The 20,015-nt window shown below is 44.9% G+C and overlaps 1 protein-coding gene across 2 annotated transcripts in view; it reads left to right on the top strand.

The window, feature by feature from the left end:
* LOC309958496 (carboxyl-terminal PDZ ligand of neuronal nitric oxide synthase protein) overlaps positions 1-20,015 on the top strand; it is a gene marked incomplete at both ends in the record, with an annotated part of 305,083 nt that overhangs the window by 191,682 nt on the left and 93,386 nt on the right. For both annotated transcript variants that reach the window (XM_082834410.1, XM_082834409.1), the window contains one exon: positions 17,464-17,556. In XM_082834410.1, coding sequence (XP_082690536.1) covers positions 17,464-17,556 — 93 coding nt within the window. The remainder of the gene's footprint in view (positions 1-17,463; positions 17,557-20,015) is intronic.

The following is a 20,015-nucleotide window of genomic DNA, read 5'->3' as shown; positions in this document are numbered from 1 at the left end:
TGATAAAAAGTGTTGGCTACCCATTTTGAGCTTCTTGTTTAGCCGGTGAGTTGTTATAGAAAATTTTTGATCAGAACCTTTTAACATAGTGTTACAGGAAGATTAGGATGGCGGCAGGGTGCAGCTTTTGTGCCCCCTCACCCCACAGCATGATCCTTAGAACACCCCTCGGTAGTCCACTGAGAGTGTTTACTTTTTCTGACTAAGGAGCAAGATATGTGTGGCTGAAATAACTTCGGGGGAGAAAGGAAGAAAAGATACAAGGGCCGAGTTGGTGAGTGCTGGCCAAGGTTAAATAGAATAATACGTGTAATAGTGCTCTGAAATGTATCAAAGACTACTGTGTACAAGACTAAATTCTGTGAGTTAGAGTAGTATCCTAGCAGCAGTAATATTACGATAGAGTGGGAGAGAGGAAGCAGCCTTCGGACATACATAGGAGACACCGGCTCAGCCTTGCTGATCCAAGGGCATGAACTTAGCTCCTGGGTCAGTAGTAATGACCCCCCGCTCCCTGTTTCCCTCTTGTGCTGAGGACTTTCTTGATTCCTCGTGACAGTGCCTTTCCCACTTGCAGCGCGTGTGCAGAACAGGAAGGGAATTCTGCAGCGTGCGTCCCAGCATGGCTGGCCGAAGCCGGGGATGCCGCCAACCACGTAGATTTTCCGTGTCCACTCAAGACTCTGTGCAGGAAGTGAAGCACAGACGTCTGATCCTCTGAGAAGGAGAAACAAACCCGGAGAGGCGGCAGCATGACGAGAGACCTTCGATCGGGACGGTGTGAAGAAGAACGGAACACACTGGATTCCGCCTCCCTCTCAAGCTGACTATCGCCAGATGATTTCATCAGCTGCTCCCCTGCAGGCCTTGCCTCCACTGGGTGCTCAGGGCATGCATTCATTATTATTCAGCTTGTCTTTTGGTCTGAGACGCAGGTTTGTTAGGCTTTGCTCAGCGTGGATTCAGAGACAGGCAGAGGTGTTCAGAAACCAACAGGGTGGTAGGCTCGATGCTGCTGTGTGACAGTACACCTGAGACTGGGGTGCGATTCCTGCCTAGGAAACTAGGCTGAAAAATGATTTCTGCCCCTGGGAACGTTGTGATTTGCTCTTGAATTCTAGGGCCTGAAGAGGCATATCCAGGCCCGGTCACAGCTCTCTGAGGCAATAGGATATCCCCCCAAGTCTGGAATAATGGCCTCCCGTAGAGGCTGAGTTGCCATGGTTGAGCAGGCTTGGAAACAGCAGTCGCATGACCTTAAGGGTGTCCATTGCCCCAGTGCAGTGATTCAGGCAGCACCTGTACTGGCTGTGTATAGGCTGGAAGGAACTCTGTGGCTGGGAAGACTTCCCTCCTCTCCTTAGGCAATATGAGGTTCTCCTGGACGGGCTGGTACTGTAGGCCACGGCTGGAAGCCCCTGCCCTTGGCCTGGGAGGCAGAGGGTCCGAATTGTCTAGTTCGCACTTCGGTGGGGACAGTGCTTCTTACATTCAGTCTGTACCAACCCTGGGGGAGTGGGGGACTCCTGAGGAGGAGGTAGGGATGCATCCCCCATCCTGATGTTTCATCCAGCCCTAACCATTTTAATTTATTGTTTTAAGTTAACAGGGTCAAATAGATTTTAAACTGTAGTTTTATGAATTTCAGTTCATGTATAGATTTGTGTCACCACCACCACAATTAGGATACAGCACTATTCCATCACCCCTAAGATCTCCTTTGCACTATCCCTTTGTGGTCAGTCATGCCCTCTTGCACCCCTACTCCCTGGCAACTACCCTGATTTGTTCTCTGTCACTATAACTATAGTTTTGCCTTTCTGAGAATGTTATATAACTGGACTCATACAATATGTAATCTTTTGAGACTGGCTTCTTTCATTCAGCATTAATGTCTTTGCAGTACTTTCAAGTTTTGTGCGTATCAATAGTTGATTCATTTATACATATTCATTTCTTTTACATTCCAACCAATTTAGCTGTAATGTTTTAGAGCAACACTACATCACACATGAAGTACCTGTTTTCCTTATTTTTTTTTTTTTTTTCGGTACGCGGGCCTCTCACTGCCGTGGCCTCTCCCGTTGCGGAGCACAGGCTCTGGATGTGCAGGCTCAGCGGCCATGGCTCACGGACCCAGCCGCTCCACGGCATGTGGGATCTTCCCGGACCGGGGCACGAACCCGTGTCCCCTGCATCGGCAGGCGGACTCTCAACCGCTGCGCCACCAGGGAAGCCCTGTTTTCCTTATATTTTTCAGTAGTATTTCATTATATAGATGTACCACAGTTTATCTGTTCACCTGTTTGGAGGGTATTTGGTTGTTTCTAATTTTGGCAATTATAAATTGAGCCGCTAAACATTCATATACAGGTGTTTGTGTGAACGGAAGTTTTTCTTTCTCTAGGGTAGGTACCTAGCTGAGGTATTGTTGGGCATATGGTAAGTGTATGTTTATGAGAAACTTCAGAACAGTTTTCCGGAACGGTTGTGCTATTTTACATTCCCGTCGGCAGTGTACGAGGGGTCCAGTTGCTCTACATCCTCACCAGTGCTTGGTGGTGGTGGTATTTTCTAATTTAGCTATTCTAATGGGTACACAGTGGAATCCCATTGTGGTTTTAATTTGCACTTGCCTAATGGCTGTTGAACACCTTTGCGTGGCAGGCCATTATTGCAGACTTGGGGGGATATCCTGTTGTCTGCGGGAGCTGTAATGAGGTCTGGACATGTCTCAGTAGGCCCTGAGACTCACGATGCAGACTTCAGAGGTTCCAATGTGCACAAATAACCTTCCAGCCTAGTTTCCTAGGCAGGAGTCTCGCTGCAGCCCCAATTCTTCCCGTCACACAGCAACACTGAACCAACTACCAGACCTCGTTGGCTTCTTCTCATGCGATTATTTGCCATCCATATAGCCTCTGATGAAGTTCTGTCCAAGTCCTTTGCCCAGTTTGTATTTGGGGGGTTTTTTATTGTTGAGTTTTGAGAGTCCTTTGTATGTTCTGGGTTTATTTTTGGTCAGCTGTGTAATTTGCAAATATCTTCTCCCAGTGTTTAGCTTGTCTTTTTACTCACTTCAAATTGGCTTCCACAGAGAAAAAGGTTTACATTTTGATGAAGTTTATCAGTTTTCTTTGACCATGCTTTGGGTGTCATGTCTAAGAATTCTCTGTAACCCTGGGTCGTGAAAATTTCCTTCTGTTCTAAAAGTTTTGTAGGTTCACATTTAAACTTGTGATTTATTTTGCATTAATTTCTGCCTGAGGTGTGAGGTTTATGTCACAGTTCCTCTGCTGGCCTAGTCTGGTCCTAGCTCGCTCCCGGTAGTTCATTGTCTTTTCCTGACAAGTTTGACTGTAGATTTCCGTTGCAAGTGATGAGAATCAGCCTCAGATTACGGATTGTTGCTTCACGGGAAGAGAATCCCCGTGTCAGAAGTCTGGCGGTTTTGCAGTTCTCAGTATAAGGGGTTTCTTCTCCCTATTTCTGTCCTCATTTTTGAATAGTCAGAATAGGTCCGTGTTTCAAATCTTACCTGCCTCCCAAGGCCCCCTCATATATTTTCCGTTCTCCATGCAGGTGTTCTCCATGTGGGTGTCTCAGTGGTTGTGCTTGGTACCGGAACATGATGTCATAGGGAGGAGACAGAAAATTCAGAAGAAACTCAGGTGGGGTAAAGCAGGGGTTGGCGAACTCTGGCTTATGGATCAACTCCAGCCCACTGCCTATAGCCACTGACTTATATATTGCCTATGGATGCTTTTATGCTACAGTGGCAGAGTTGAATAGTTGGAACAGAGACTATATGGCCCTCAAAGCATAAAATATTTACTCTCTTGCCCTGTACAGAAAAGTGTTGCCAGCTCATGGAGTTGAGGCTGGTACTGGGGATGAGTTTCGGGGTAGGGCACTTTGCTGAGGTTAAAACTGACTCTTGGGGCTCCCCTGGTGGTGCAGTGGTTGAGTCCGCCTGCCGATGCAGGGGGCACGGGTTCGTGCCCCGGTCCGGGAAGATCCCACATGCCGCGGAGCGGCTGGGCCCGTGAGCCATGGCCGCTGAGCCTGCGCGTCCGGAGCCTGTGCTCCGCAGCGGGAGAGGCCACAACAGTGAGAGGCCTGCGTACCGTAAAAAAAAAACAACCAACTGAATCTTGTAGAAAACAAGCAATAACAGTGCTTTAACTACATAAACCATCCTAGCATCTTTTGATCCAGTATCATCATAGGAATTTGGAGGAAGTAAAATCTCGTGCAGGCTTGGAATAACCTAGTGGTGATGGGCTTAAAGGAAAGGTGAGACTGAGTGGAGACTGTGTGGTGTATCTGAGTCAGTCCTGATGTGGGAGGGGGAGGCTCAGGGACTTAGGGGTGATGTGATGACCAGCACTTACCTCTTACCCCTCCTGGACTCCTTGTTTCTCTGTATCTGCTACACTTGACTTTACTGGTCCTCAGCCTTAGCTGCACCTTTAAGGTCCATAAGAATCACCTGGTCTGTACACCAGACCAATTAAGCCAATTTCTGGGGTGGGATGGAGATGCCAGGATTTCTTAAGTTTCCCAGGTGTTCCCAGTGTATAGCCACAGTTGAGAACCTTCATTCCAGTTTGCAGTTCTTTAGACCCCGAGGAAATATTGCCACCTACCGACAGTAGGAAGTTATTCTGCTAGGAAACAAGTCAGTAACTCTTCAGATTCCATTCCAGTTTGGGATCTTGTGCTCTTCATGTTTTTTTTTTTTTAATCATTTGTATAGTAGAGTTTGATTTTGGGCCATCTTAAGGTAGCTCTCAATAAGTAACACCTTGTCTCAGTTTTGATGTAACCCAGAATATTGGCGTATACAATTGGTAGGAATCATGGAGTATTAACACAGAAGAAAACCCTAGAGGTCATTAGCTCAAACAGCTAGCATGTCCAAGTATCTTTTGGACTTATATACTCTGGCCCTAGAACCTTGCTACTCAAAGTGTGGTCCATGGATCAAAAGTGTCAGCATCGGGCTTCCCTGGTGGCACAGTGGTTGGGAGTCCGCCTGCCGATGCAGGGGACGCGGGTTCGTGCCCCGGTCGGGGAGGATCCTACGTGCCGTGTAGCAGCTGGGCCCGTGAGCCGTGGCCGCTGGGCCTGCGCGTCCGGAGCCTGTGCTCCACAACGGGAGAGGCCACAGTAGTGAGGGGCCCGCGTACTGTTAAAAAAAAAAAAAAAAAAAAAGTGTCAGCATCACCTGGGAACTTGTTAGAAAGGCAGGACTTCCCTCCTCCACCCCCCACCTCTGAACCCACCCCCACCCCCTGACCCACAGAATCTGTAACTTAACAAGATCCTCAGGTGATTCACATGGACCTTCAAGCTTGAGAAGCACTGCTTTAGAGAATCATAAGTGGAAGCTGCTGTGAGTACATTTCAATTCATAGTAAGAAACTACTTTTCAAACACAGCTGCCAGAATTCTTTTAGACTGAAGGACCGCTTGACAGGGACAACACTGTTACTTCCAAGAGCCCTCCCAAGTCTGATTTTATTGTTTTTCTTCTCCTCCTCAAATAGTTTCTTCAGTGCCTCCCAAGAATGACTTTCTTTATACCTTATACCATGAACGTGCATTGCCGCCATCTGTTCTGCTGTGTGCGCTGTGGTCTTCCCATTGTTTCCCCGCTTAAACCTGGAAACTCTTATGACCCTAATGGATGAGTGCAAGCACAGGTTATCCAAGTCTTCTCATCTCTTTCTCATTGTGCTGCTGGATCTAAACTAAGGGAGAGAGGTTGAACGGATCAAAGACTTGGGAGAGGCTAGGAAAGGGGGTCCCATATGAACGCCTACGTAACCTCTAAGTTCCCCTCTGATTCCTATGCCCAGATTCTCCAGTACAGTGTAGACTTTTTTGATGTATAACACATCTTCTGTGCTCACCTATGCTGTCATTGTTGAGAGCATTGCTACTTTTTCCAGGCATGGGATTTAGAGATGATTTCCTTATCCTGGTTCTCAGTCCATACGGTGATCTCATCCGGACATTTTCTTTATTCTTACAACCCAGTACTTGATATATGTTCCTGGTCTTTCCTAGGTTTCCCATTTCCAGTCTCTCTCCTTTTGGAATCCTCAGTGCTGGTGCCAAGATTATGTTCAACATCTGCCCCTCTGCTTTTCAGTGTTTTCAAAACCCTAAAGAATGTAACTCCCTCCTCCTTTCTATGCAAAACTCTTAATAATTTATTTTCCAGTTGAGAACCCTTCCCCATCTGTGTGCATCCTTTCTCCCTCCCATTCCCTACCTCTGCTTCTGGGATCAGCCTGGCCTGGCCAAACACCCTCAATTCCTTTTTATTATACCTTCTCCCCTTCCTTCTTCAAGTGGGCCTGCCCATCACACTCTTCCTACAAGGGCTGTGAGCTTTGTGTTAACTTGAATCACATTTAGAACTGGCGAGGTTCTCAGATACAATCTAACCCAGTACCCTTACCTCGCCAAAGAGAATAGTAATACCCAGAGAGGTTAGGTGCCCAAGGTCACACAGCTAAGAGTGCAAATGCTTGACGTGAAGTAGCAGCACTGTCCAGTGTGGCTCCTTCAGGGGACCTCGTAATGCTTGATGTGAACTGTTTCATTTAACTACAAGGTAAGTGTGGGGATGTGCATGGTGGATGGTGAGGGATGCAGGGAAGTCACAAAACATGATGGATTGCCTTCTTTTAAAGAGAGGTGAATCAAGCCTTAGAAAGACAGAAGGATTCATTATTTGTCTCATACCATTTTTGGTCTGAGGCAACCTTAAATTCTTCATTCGTGACTCTACTAAATACGGGCAGGTGCTTTGCTCCTTCTAGGGGACGGTGTGTGTGTGCATGTGTGTGTGTAGCTATGAGTTACACTGTTTCAGCATTGTTGTGTCTTTTTATTTTTCTTCCTCTGGAAGATGATTTTAATGTCCCTTCTCTTTCTACTTACATGAGATACCGTGTTAACCATTTAGAGGAGGGTCTGGGTTAGATATTAGAGGAGAAGGATAGAATTGGTCACAGTCGGGGTTTGTTTTGTTTTATTTTGTGCTTTTCACCCACCTATGTGCCTCTATTTTTACTTAAAGGGAGAAGGTTCTAATGCATGCTTTTAATGTGCTGCAAGAACTAGCGGAGGGAAAAGCAACCTGAAAGCAGTGGGTTGTTACTAGTAGTGGTACTTACCGTCATCAATCACCCCTTTGGGCCCCTTAATCATTTGGTTTGTTGTTCAGCTCTGACGTGCTCTCAGTCAGAACAAGTGATGGCTGTATTCCAGGGCCTGTCTCGTCTCCTCTCTATAGGGAGCAGGCACCACTCAGAGGCTCCCTTGAGTACACAGCCCGAAATTGCCTGCATTTGAGTCTGCCGCTGCGTCATCCAAGGGCCTGTTTAATTTGCCCTCTACCATCATGCCGATCTCTCCACACTGAAAATGCCTCCTTCCCACAGAACATCTGTGTTTGGATGAACCTCTCTCCCTGCTTCTCAGTGTTCCAAACAGCAACGAACTTGGATATTTCCCACCCTGAAGGCCTCCTTATGTTCAGAGGGCCCCTTTGCCATGTTTTTCTGACCGCACTGGCATTCTGTGCCCTTCCCAGGTCGTTGATATTGTCCTTGGGTGTGGAACAGGGTGGGAAGCAACAAAGGAAATGAGGGCGGCCAGTGCGATTAGTACCAGAAAGAATTTGGGGTGGGAGGAGGTTGTATGCTTTCCACTGAGTGGTCTGAGAATATTCCAGATCCTATGAAGTTAATTTCCAGAAAGTTCTTCCTCCTCTTCTTGCTTCCTGTTATAAGATGGAGTTGCCTGCATACCAGAGAGCTCATTACACATGTACTGAATGAAAGGAGGAATGAATGAATAATTGTATTTGCTGGAGCCAGGATTCTGGGCTTGTGGGGTGCTGGGGCTGTAGGGAACAGATGTTGAGAACAGGACTAAGAGTCAGAAGATGTGGGTTCCAGGCTTGGGTTTTCCGCCAATGAACCTGGGGAACTTTTTTACCATCTTCGGGCAGTGACTTCTTCATCCATAAGATGAAATATCTGATCAACATTTGTGGTCCCAAACATTTCAAACACAACGATTCCTCTAAATTTTTGTTGAAATAGTTCAGAAGCTTTTGCAGAGGGAAGGAAACCAACAAAATTCACCTACTGAATGGGAGAAGATATTTACAAACAATATATTTGATAAGGGGTTGATATCCAAATTATATTTAGGAAACTCACATAACTCCATATCAAGAAAGCAAACAAGCCAATTAAAAATGGGCAGAGGACTTGAATAAACGTTTTTCCAAAGAAGGCATACAGATGGCCAATGGGCACGTGAAAAAATGCTCCACATCACATCATCAGGGAAATGCAAATCAAAACCACAATGAGATATCACCTCACACCTGTCAGAATGACTGTTATCAAAAAGGCAAGAAATAAGTGATGGGGAGGATGTGGAGAAAAAGGAACCCTCATGCAAACCTCATGTTTGTGGGAATGTAAGTTGGTGCAGTCACTATGGAAAACAGTATGGCAGTTCCTCAAAAAACTAAAAATAGAACTACCATATGATCCAGCTATTACACCTCTGGGTATTTATCTGAAGAAAATGAAAACACTAATTCAAGAAGATGTATGTATTCCTATGTTCATAGTAGCATTATTTACAATAACCAAGATATGGAAACAACCTCAGTGTCCATCGATGAATGGTTAAAGATGTGGCATACCACCCTCACCACTATTATTCAACATAGTTCTGGAAGTTTTAGCCACAGCAATCAGAGAACAAGAAATAAAAGGAATCCAAATCGGAAGAGAAGTAAAACTGTCACTGTTTGCAGATGACATGATACTATATGTAGAAAATTGTAAATTTGCTACCAGAAAACTACTAGAGCTAATCAATGAATTTGCTAAAGTAGCAGGAGACAAAATTAATGCACAGAAATCTCTTGCATTCCTATACACTAATAATGAAAAATCCAAAAGAGAAATTAAGGAAACACTCCCATTTACCATTGCAACAAAAAGAATAAAATACTTAGGAATAAACCTACCTAAGGAGACAAAAGATCTGTATGCAGAAAACTATAAGACACTGATGAAAGAAATTAAAGATGATAGAAACAGATGGAGAGATATACCATGTTCTTGGATTGGAAGAATCAACATTGTGAAAATGACTCTACTACCCAAAGCAATCTGTAGATTCAGTGCAATCCCTATCAAACTACCACTGGCATTTTTCACAGAACTAGAACAAAAAATTTCACAATTTGTGTGGAAACACAAAAGACCCCGAAGAGCCAAAGCAATCTTGTGAAAGAAAAATGGAGCTGGAGGAGTCAGGCTCCTGGACTTCAGACTATACTACAAAGCTACAGTAATCAAGACAGTACAGTACTGGCACAAAAACAGAAATATAGGTCAATGGAACGGGATAGAAAGCCCGGAGATTAACCCACACACCTATGGTCACCTTATTTTTGGTAAAGGAGGCAAGAATATACAGTGGAGAAAAGACAGCCTCTTCAATAAGTGGTGCTGGGAAAACTGGGCAGCTACACGTAAAAGAATGAGATTAGAACACTCCCTAACACCACACACAAAAATAAACTCAAAATGGATTAAAGACCTAAATGTAAAGCCAGACACTATAAAACTCTTAGAGGAAAACATAGGTAGAAAACTCTATGACATAAATCACAGCAAGATCCTTTTTGACCCACCTCCTAGAAAAATGGAAATAAAAACAAAAATAAACAAATGTGACCTAATGAAACTTAAAAACTTTTGCACAGCAAAGGAATCCATAAGCAAGAGGAAAAGGCAACCCTCAGAATGGGAGAAAATATTTGCAAACAAAGCAACTGACAAAGGATTAATTTCCAAAATATATAAGCAGTTCATGTAGCTCAATATCAAAAAAACAACCCAATCCGAAAATGGGCAGAAGACCTAAATAGACATTTCTCCAAAGAAGATATACAGACTGCCAACAAACACATGAAAGAATGCTCAACATCATTAATCATTAGAGAAATGCAAATCAAAACTATAATGAGGTATCACCTCATACCAGTCAGAATGGCCATCATCAAAAAAGTCTATAAACAATAAATGCTGGAGAGGGTGTGGAGGAAAGGGAACCCTCTTGCACTGTTGGTGGGAATGTAAATTGATACAGCCACTATGGAGAACAGTATGGAGGTTCCTTAAAAAGCTAAAAATAGAACTACCATATGACCCAGCAATCCCACTACTGGGCATATACCCTGAGAAGACCATAATTCAAAAAGAGTCACGTACCACAATGTTCACTGCAGCTCTATTTACAATACCCAGTACATGGAAGCAACCCAAATGTCCATCGACAGATGAATGGATAAAGAAGATGTGGCACATATATACAATGGAATATTACTCAGCATAAAAAGAAATGAAATTGAGTTATTTGTAGTGAGGTGGATGGACCTAGAGTCTGTCATACACAGGAAGTCAGAAAGAGAAAAACAAATACTGTATGCTAACACATATATATGGAATCTAAAAAAAAAAAGGTTCTGAAGAACCTAGGGGCAGGACAGGAATAAAGATGCAGATGTTGAGAATGAACTTGAGGACACAGGGAGGGGGAAGGGTAAGCTGGGACGAAGTGAGAGAGTGGCATGGACTTATATATACTACGAAATGTAAAATAGCTAGCTAGTGGGAAGCAGCCGCATAGCACAGGGAGATCAGCTCGGTGCTTTGTGACCACCTAGAGGGGTGGGATATGGAGGGTAGGAGGGAGATGCAAGAGGGAGGGGATATGGGGATATATGTATATGTATAGCTGATTCACTTTGTTATACAGCAGAAACTAACACACCATTGTAAAGCAGTTATACTCCAATAAAGATGTTAAAACAAACAAAAAAACACACAAAAACAATGCCAACTTATGGCCCTATCCCAGATCTGCTGAATGAGCATCTCTGAGGCCTGGGTCTGGGATTCTGCCATTTTATCAGGAATCCCGAGTGGAATTTAAAACAAGTTTCAGATCCCCTGGTCTACAGAGCTGGGTAAATACTTAAATTCTACATTTATGTTACAATGACAATGAATATTCCTTTTTTTTTTTTAAAAAAAAGTAGCTCCTCTGCTTCCTTTTAAGTAGTGTGCAGTTTATGGAGGTTTTATTTATGCCCAACTTTCAGTGATACGTCTGTTGCTGAAATAAGTTACGCTGGGCTTGAGGTTGATAGATAGGAACTAAATGTCTCTACCTGGTATTCCCAGGAAGCCTCAGATATTCTAGAATTTGGATTCAGTACCCACTTTGGTCTTTGTCTTGCATTTCTTAGGTTTCATAGGAATGAACAGTACAAGTCACTGAGCCACACAGCAATGTCAGGGACTGCCATGGCTCTTGGGTGCCCTGTCCTTCAGAATCTGGCTCCACAGGAGCTGGAACTTAGGGAAGCTGGGTAGCCCGGAGAACAGAGGCTCATGTGCATGACCATCCCCCTGATTTCTTACCTCTAACTGTGCCATAAGATGATTGAGAATAGCCTTGACCAGTGAAGGAAGCTCTAAATTACTTCATTTAATGAAGTATGGATCAAGCAGAAGATAAGGTACTTATCAGTGTGCTGTGGAGTTTGGAATAATTAAAGCCAGATCTTCTTAAAGTCCTTATGCCCATGAAATGGAATCTAGGTTTTAATAACTTAAGTTGTTAATTAATTAACTTATGGGGGATTTATTTTATTATACCTTTGTGGACAGTGTCATGTTTTCTCAGGCTCTGTGAAGAACCACTGTCAATTAATTTATGTAATTGATTTAACCACTGTGTTCATTAATTTATTTGACATTCATTGGTCACCCTCCTGTGTCCTGGTGCTATATTCTTGGGTTACAGATATGTGTAAGTCATTTTTCTTGCTCTCAAGGAGGGCATGGCCTAGTGGGGAAATACACAACCAATCAGTGGTGAGTGATAGTGGAGGCTCGTATATTGCTGTAGCAACGAAGTGGATGGTGCAGTTCCGTGGGAGCATATGGGAAGGGGGCGTTGACCTGCAAGGCTTCTCTGTGGAGAAGACTAAGTAGATATTTTAAGAATAAGCAGATTGCGGGGGGGAGAGGGCATTCTGGGCATACACATTAGCAAATGCAATTACATGGAAGTGTGGAAAAGTATGACATGTTTGACTTGCACGTGGGAGAGTAACGGCAATACCCTTTTGCAAGCAGAATTTAAGGGGACTTGCCGTGAGAAGAAATGTGTTTGTTACAGTGTCTTCAGATTTTTATCTTTTATTGTGGTAAAATATACATTACGTAAAATTTTCCATGTCAGCCATTCTTAAATGTACAGTTCTGTGACACCTACATACAGCATTTATATTGTTGTGGAGCCATCACCACTGTCCGTCTCCAGATCTTTTCATCTTCCAAAACTGAAAATCTGTACTCATTAAATGCTAACTCCTCACTCTGTCGCCTCCCCGAGCCCCTGAAGACCACCATTCTGCTTTCTGTCTCTGAATCTGACTGTTCTTAGGTACCTCATGTCAGTGGAATCATGTAATATTTGTCTGTTTGTTCCAGCTTAACATAAACATCACTTAACATAATGTCTTCAAGCTACATCCATGTTGTAGCACGTGCCAGGATCTCCTTTCTAAGGCTGAGTAAATCCTATTATATGTCTCTAACACATTTTGTTTATCTGTTCATCCATCAGCGGACACTGGAGTTGCCTCCACCTTTGGGCTGTTGTGAATATGCTCTGAATATGGACCTACTCAGATTTTGTATCTTATTACCTAAGCTGTTAAACTTTCAAATGTTAAGTGCAAAATGATTTCTTACAAACCCTTGATAAGACGGTGCCTTTGGTTGAGGTGCTTACAGTTTTGTTGTGGAGATGTGTTTGCACTCTTGAAAACAAGACTGTGGGCAGAATATGATTAAAATACCCAATGGCACTAGTAGAATTCACTTTTAAATTTCCTGTGCTCATGAACAGGAAGCAGAGCCTCCAAAGACTTACTCTGGAAAGGTGGTGAACACAGCTGATTATAAGCTGGGGACTTACCAAGCAAGAGCATCACTAACTGCGTTTGCAAACTAAATCTCCTCTCTTGGTAAAGTAGCCTCTGAGCATCTTGATTCATAACTAAGCATTGTGGGGACAGTGGGAAGGAGCTAGGCAAAAGAAATTTTATGGAGACGAGTGAGAGGACCAGCTTCCTACATAGCTGGTGAGAGAGTGCAGTCACTCGGTAAGTTGTTTGTAGACAAGGTAATTGAGGAACCAAGGATCCTTATTTAAAAAAAAACTAGATTCTTCAGGGAGCTAGACATTATTGTGAAAATAGACTGTTAAGAGGGTGTGTGTGTGTGTGTGTGTGTGTGTGTGTGTGTGTGCGCGCGCGCACGTACGTGTGTGTATACAGCCCCAACCTTCCTGACTACTAAGAAAGTGATTCTGTTGCTTCTATTTCTGCAGTACAGCCTCAAGCCCAGGGCTGGGCCAGTCCCTTCATTAACTCACTCCCCTGTTACAGACCTCCTGCTTCCCCTTCTTGGACACCCTGTGGCTGAAACTGGAGACACACAAGATTAGGAGGTAGTTCTGGGAGTTGGGGACAGGGAAGCATTGGGGTATCAGAGATATCCTGTTCTGTTGGCAGCTCTCTGACTTCCCGCCAGTGTTCTGGTGGAGTGTTTACTCCTGGCTCCTGCTGGATCTGAACCCCTCCCTCTACCCAGTTTCCCCTTCACGGGCCTCACTTGTTGGCACAGCACTCTAAGTTCCAGGGCTGCTATTCCCATGCAGGGTCCCAAGGCTCTGTTTATGAACCCTAGACATTTGGTCTTTCTAGTCAGTGGTTAGTGTTCCAGGGCTTGTATTGTTTTGTTCCCTGCAAGGTCAGGTCCTGTAAGGCTTAATCTGTCCTTGCTGGTGGGGCTCTGACTAGCAAAGCAAATATATCAGGTCAGTCCGGCCATGTGGGGGGAAGAGCCAGGCCTGTTGGCACAGACTCCAGAGCTGGCATGGGCTTTGTGGGAGGCGGGCCTGGGCCACAGACGGTGGCATCAGCAGTCCTGTTTGTTCTTCAGCCCCTAGCAAAGCCTGGGCAGACTAGATTCCTATCCTGAGGAACACAGATGCTTCCTCCTGGGCCCGCCTGCCCCTCGGAGCAGCAGAGTCTGGTAAAAAGGAGGGCTTGTCTCTGTGAGTCTCTTTTCTCTGTTCTAGTCTCTCCCAACATCTCCTCTGTTCCAAATCCATTTTCCATCCCCACAGTAAGCACAATAACATGGTTGTCCAAGTGAAATATAATTGCCATATAAATGAATGGTTTTATGATAATAAAGATTTAAACCTTTTCAGACACTTGATTTCATTTCCCTAGTTTTCAACAAAACTACCATTTGAGTACCTGTTCTTCAGTTGGAAAGGGTTTGGGACATCTGACCACCAGACAGGTGGAGTAGGTGCAAAGTGTGTCGAACCTAAGAGCCTTCTGAGTAGCAGTCAGGTAGTACATACTGGTAGCTGTAACAGGGGCTAGAAGCCTATTTCATGCCTCTTCTGCCCTCTTCATTTTGAAGCATTCCAAAGAGCCTTCCACCAGCTGTTGTAAGGCGGAACACCTGTACTGTCACTGTCACTGAGATTATAATGCAATCGTTTGGTCATGCTTCTCACAGTAACATGTAGTTACTGTGCCCCACACACCACAGAAGAGACGCCTGGGAGTAGGTGCACAGTGATCGAATTAGAGGCTGTTTTCCAGTTCCAGCTAAAAGAGAATGTTTAGCTGCATTTTGAGTTCTTAAGATCAGGGTATTACAGGCATGGCCAACGCTGTCAAAACACGAACTGTGGAAATAGTTCAGGTTTCAGATACACAAGCAAGGAGCTGGTTGGGCGTCTCTTGCGAGCCTTGGGTCGGGGGATACCGATTTTAAAAAGATCCCAGAGAGAATGAAACCAATAGGGTGGTGGACCAAACAAGAAAGAGATGTGGCCAGCTACAAGATTTTCCTGGAAATATAAGACATTTAAGGGTCTGGTTTAGCAGGCAGTATGCTCTCTGAAACCGGGGCTGGGAGGTGACATCCTGCCCTGCAGAGGTAGGTACTTAGTGTTCACTGCTCTGACTTTTTTGCTGGAAAGAGGGAAGAAGGAAGTGCGTGGAGCTTGTGAGAGTGACGTGCTGGAAGAGAGCAAAGACAATAAAACAGGCAAGGATTGACCTGTCTAGGGCAGGTTTTATCCACCTCCGGGTGTTTCCTGGACTCTTAAGCCCTTGTCTCCCCCCTGAGTTCATCAAAACACACCTCTCTGCCCTCCTTCGACCGGCAGGAGCAGCTAGGATTTTAGTGAATTGTCCCTAAGGGAGGCACAGCTGAAAGACTGTGTTCATTGAAAGCCTGTGAGCAGAGGTAAATGCAGGTGAGGTCAGGAAATGGAGCTGGTTCACCTCTCCCAGCAGGCACAAGGCCAAAGTCAGCCAACTGACAGATCCTCGTGCTAGTTCTCCCACCCAGAGGTAATTTCAGTTCATCTAGTGGTGCACCTGAGCAGAACGCTGCAGTCAGGGGACACACCGCAAATCGTAGCTGTGTCCTGAAGTGCATGCCAGTCACGCAACTCTAGCCTTCACCAGCTTACGACCGTTGACCTAGAGAGAAATCTGTTACATGGCCGAGGCCCTCTTATAAGCCAGACTCCAGCACAGATAGCACTTCTCCCCATCCTGTCAGGTACACTTGCTCTCTTTTATTGTATTACTCTTAATTGGCTTTGGGTTCCCAGACTCTGAAGCAGAGTCTGAAGCTGAAGTTTTCTTCTCTTTCTCCTACGTGTCTGCTGCTCCGGTTTGCTCTTCTTTCAGGATCGCTGGTAAAAAGGACAGCTGTTGACAGGATAGAGTGATGGGGAGGCTGGGAGAAGTGACCACCAGACTGGGGAGTGATGTATGTTGCCATCACCTGGAAACTCAGATCAGCAGTAAACCAGAACCTGCCCTGATGATGTAAAGAGAAATGTTTCACCTCAGTTAGCTAGGTCATGTCCTTGTCTCTAAGAAGCTGACAGCCAGTGGGCCTTAGCAGTAACTCTGCAACAGAATAAGAAAATGAGTTGAGACCTCAGTGGAAGGGCTAGAATACAGACACGGTAAGAAGCTCTAATCTGAGTTCTTAAAATCAGAGTATTAAATGGCATGGCCAAGGGAAAGTTCTGGATTTCTCGTGAGACTTTCAAAGTAGGTTATGTTTTCATCTTGTTAGGGTGGATTAGGTTCATATCTGTCAAAATACCAAGTAGAAATAGTTAGGTTTTAGATGTCCAGGCAAGGAGCTGGACGCCTTACTAAATAAGCTTGGGTGGTGGCATGGTGGGAAAGGGTTTTGAGTATAAAAGGTCCCAGAGAAGAGAGCCTGTCGGTTGGAGTAGAGATTTTGGCCCCGGGTCTTGTATTGTTATTTTTTTAATCTGTAGGCCAGATCTTTGATTAGAGAGCTTGGAAGGTAAGTTTGCTAGGTGGTGATACCAAGACGGGAACCATATGGAAATGGGTGGGCGCTCAGAATGAAATTCAGTGAGGAAAGTGTAGAATTATTCCACCACTCTGAATATCTGCACAAACCTAAGAAATGGCTGTGAGTGAGCAAATGTGATAGAAAAATATCTGGGATTGAGGATGAGAGCCAGCATCCCTCAGCAGTGTAGTTGTGGTTGAAGCAGGCCTATTGAGGATGGCAAATAGAAATTTAGAATATAGGGTTTGTAAGGTAATGCCCTCCCTTATAACTATCATTAGTCAGATCCTTTCTAGAATACTCTCTAGAATATTTTAGGTTAATGGGGCTATGGGTGGATTTGGAGACTGACCTACAGATAAAAGAATTTGGGACTTGAACTTGCAGAGAATAACTTAGATATCATAATGATCTTTAAGTATGTAAAATCCCTGATTTGAAGATGGGTGCCAGCTCTTCCTTATCTTCATTGAGGGTGGAATAGAGTCCCAGCAGCGTTTGGGTAGACACGAGGAAAACTTGCCTGCCAACGAAAGTCATTAAATGTCAGAATGAGTTGTTGAGGGAAGGTTCTGGATTTCTCATGAGATTTTCAAAGTAGGCTCTGGTTTCATCTTGATAGAATGGATCAGGTCCATTCCCATGGCCCTACCTGATAGCTGAGTGGTGAAACCAGTGACCATTCAGAGTCCCTGTTCCAACCCAAATATTGCCGAGCCCCTGCCTACAGACATCTGCCTGCTTTTACATCCCCTGAGGTGCTTGATGTCCCCAGAAACTGCATCAGCTCCCTAGACCCATCTGTGGCCCTCTTTTCCAGGTCATGAGCTCTCTGGGGCTGTGCAGATGCAGTGATCTAACTGGACTGTGCCCTTTGTTCTCTTCTCACTTGCAGTATGAGTTTAAAGCCAAAAACATCAAGAAGAAGAAGGTGAGCATTATGGTTTCAGTGGATGGAGTGAAAGTGATTCTGAAGAAGAAGAAGAAGGTAAGTGACTCTGAGCCACAAACTCTGGTGAAGAGGGAAGGAGGGGAGGTAGGCGTGGGATAGCTTTTCTTTCTAGGCTACCTTCTGGACAGACTCCTTCCCTTAGCTGGTGAGGTGGTCTGCTTTGACCAGCAACAGTGTTGAGAGACTACAGCTGGAGCAAAGAGCGAGGCAGGGGCCCAAGGCCTAGTCAGCCGTTCGGCTTGCTCAGTCCTCGTATCCCGTGAGTGACAAGGGTCATCTCCTGTCATCCTGGCATTCAGACCCCTCCCCCCATTTGATACCCTTGCCTTTGAGTCTTGATCTTGGGAAATGCTTTAAATTCAAGTGTGGACAAGTAGCAGGGTTCAGTGGGGGAGGGGATAAGAGGCGGCTTCCTCAGAAGTTGTCCCATTCTGTTGCAGGAATAACTCTCAGTTCCAGCTGAGGTGGCGTCCGGCCCCATGGTGTGTCCTTGTGTCCTCTTGTTACAGTTATTGCTGCTTTAGCCCATCTATTTAAATAGTCCCTCAAGACCCAGCCACTGCTGCTCTTCAGCCTGCAGGAAGGCTAGAGCGTGGCCAGCATGTTGCTTCTCACTGGGTCCGTGTGGCATGCTGGAAGGAGCCCTCAGCTGAGAGGAGAAGACCTGGGTTGTAGTCCTGGCTCTTCTTTTTCTGACTGTGTGGCTCTAAGCAAGTTACTTTGCTTTTTGGAGCTTCAATTATAAAATGAAGAATTGGATTAGGTGAGCACTTTACCCTTGTCAGATCAGTTACTCTGCACCAGCTCTGGCACCGTGCTTTTCGGTGCTTGCATGTGTTTGTAGAGGTCGCCTGTGCTTATTCAGGTTTTTGAGAACCTTCTGGGCTACAGAGAAAGCAGACCCTAGAGGCCGAATAGGTTTGTGTGTTTCTGCCCCCTGAACTTCTGAGGCAGGATGGGAACCTCAGAGGTTAAACACTTCCCAAAGCAGCCCCCAAGCCCCCTCTGTTTGCCTAGCCTGTCCGTGACTGTTGAATGGTGGTATGCCTCCGGGCTGTGGGGAGAAGCATGTTTACAGGGACTCCCTGCTCTCCAGAGAATGTTTTAAGGGCAGGGGCCATCTCTGTAAGCTCAGCACTCGCTTGGACACCTGGTACGTGTATCCAACGATTTTGGCTGTTGGCTAGCTGGGTAAATGAACATGTTTTGTGTATCATGGTCATTAAATCAGGAAGAACTAAGTACTTAGCAGTTGGGTCAAATGAAGTCTCATTTGTTACTTTTGGCTATCACATTCTTCTCCCTCTTTCTCGTCTGTCAACCTTCCCATTTAAAAAAAAAAAAAAAACAAGGATGAGAGCCTTCCCAAGCGTAGAAAGGCCTCAGTGGAAATTGCTAACTTTATGAGTAGGACTCCTTCAGTACCTCTGATCTTCAGGTGATCTATTCTAATGCAGGCAGTAGCTAAATATATTGTGATCATCTCTTACTGAGATGTTAAAAAAAAATCTTTTTGGTTATATTAATGTGTCTAAAATGCTGTTATCTTTTTTTTTTTTTTTTTTTTTTTTGGCGGTACGCGGGCCTCTCACTGCTGCGGCCTCTCTCGTCGCGGAGCACAGGCTCCGGACGCGCAGGCTCAGCGGCCGTGGCTCGCGGGCCCAGCCGCTCCGCGGCACGTGGGATCTTCCCGGACCGGGGCACGAACCCGCGTCCCCTGCAGCGGCAGGCGGACTCTCAACCACTGCGCCACCAGGGAAGCCCTAAAATGCTGTTATCTTGAGCTGATGCTAACAGATAATGAATCTCAAATTCCCATATGAATCTTAGGTTGTATTTGTGGTGTGAACCCAGCTACTAAGAAAACTGGCTTTGCTTTGTTGTTTCTCAATCAGTATATTTTCTTCAACTCCCAACTAGGCCCAAGTAATGATCTTTCCTGTGTATATGATAACGATTATTTATTATAGTATTGGAATCACACTCTTGCACCATTTGCTAGGGAGGGGCTTCTGAATAAGGAAGATTAGTCTTGAACTTCATCCAAAGGATTTTTCTACAAAAGGACCCTAAAGGGCCTCTGTTTCTTGTGGTTTCTCATATACACCAGTAACTTTGTTGGGATAGCCTAAAGCATTGTTCTGGAAAGGCTCTGCTGTTCTCATTAACAAATATTTACTGTGTCAACCATGTCCAAGGAACTGGGTAGGATACATAGGGGTATTAGATATGGACCCTTTCCAGCAAAGTTAGCTATTTTGAATGACACTATATGCATACATAGGTCTATCATAGCTCCTATAGCATTGCATTATAGTTATTTGTCTGTTTACCCCGTAGGCTGCGAGCCTTTAGGGCCAGGGACCATGTCTTCTTTCCAATTCTGTTTCATCTGTTTGAGAGGGTGGAAGACCAGTGGGGGCAAGCTGATGAACGTAATTACACGCTAAGATGATAATGAGAACGGCTAACAATAATAGCTAACACTGATATTG

The sequence above is a fragment of the Leucopleurus acutus genome (genome assembly GCF_964270905.1).
Source record: "Leucopleurus acutus genome assembly, chromosome: 2".
In the NCBI taxonomy this organism is placed as follows: domain Eukaryota; kingdom Metazoa; phylum Chordata; class Mammalia; order Artiodactyla; family Delphinidae; genus Leucopleurus; species Leucopleurus acutus.
Note: the sequence above shows the minus strand (reverse complement) of the source record. Positions and strands in the feature narration are given on the sequence as shown.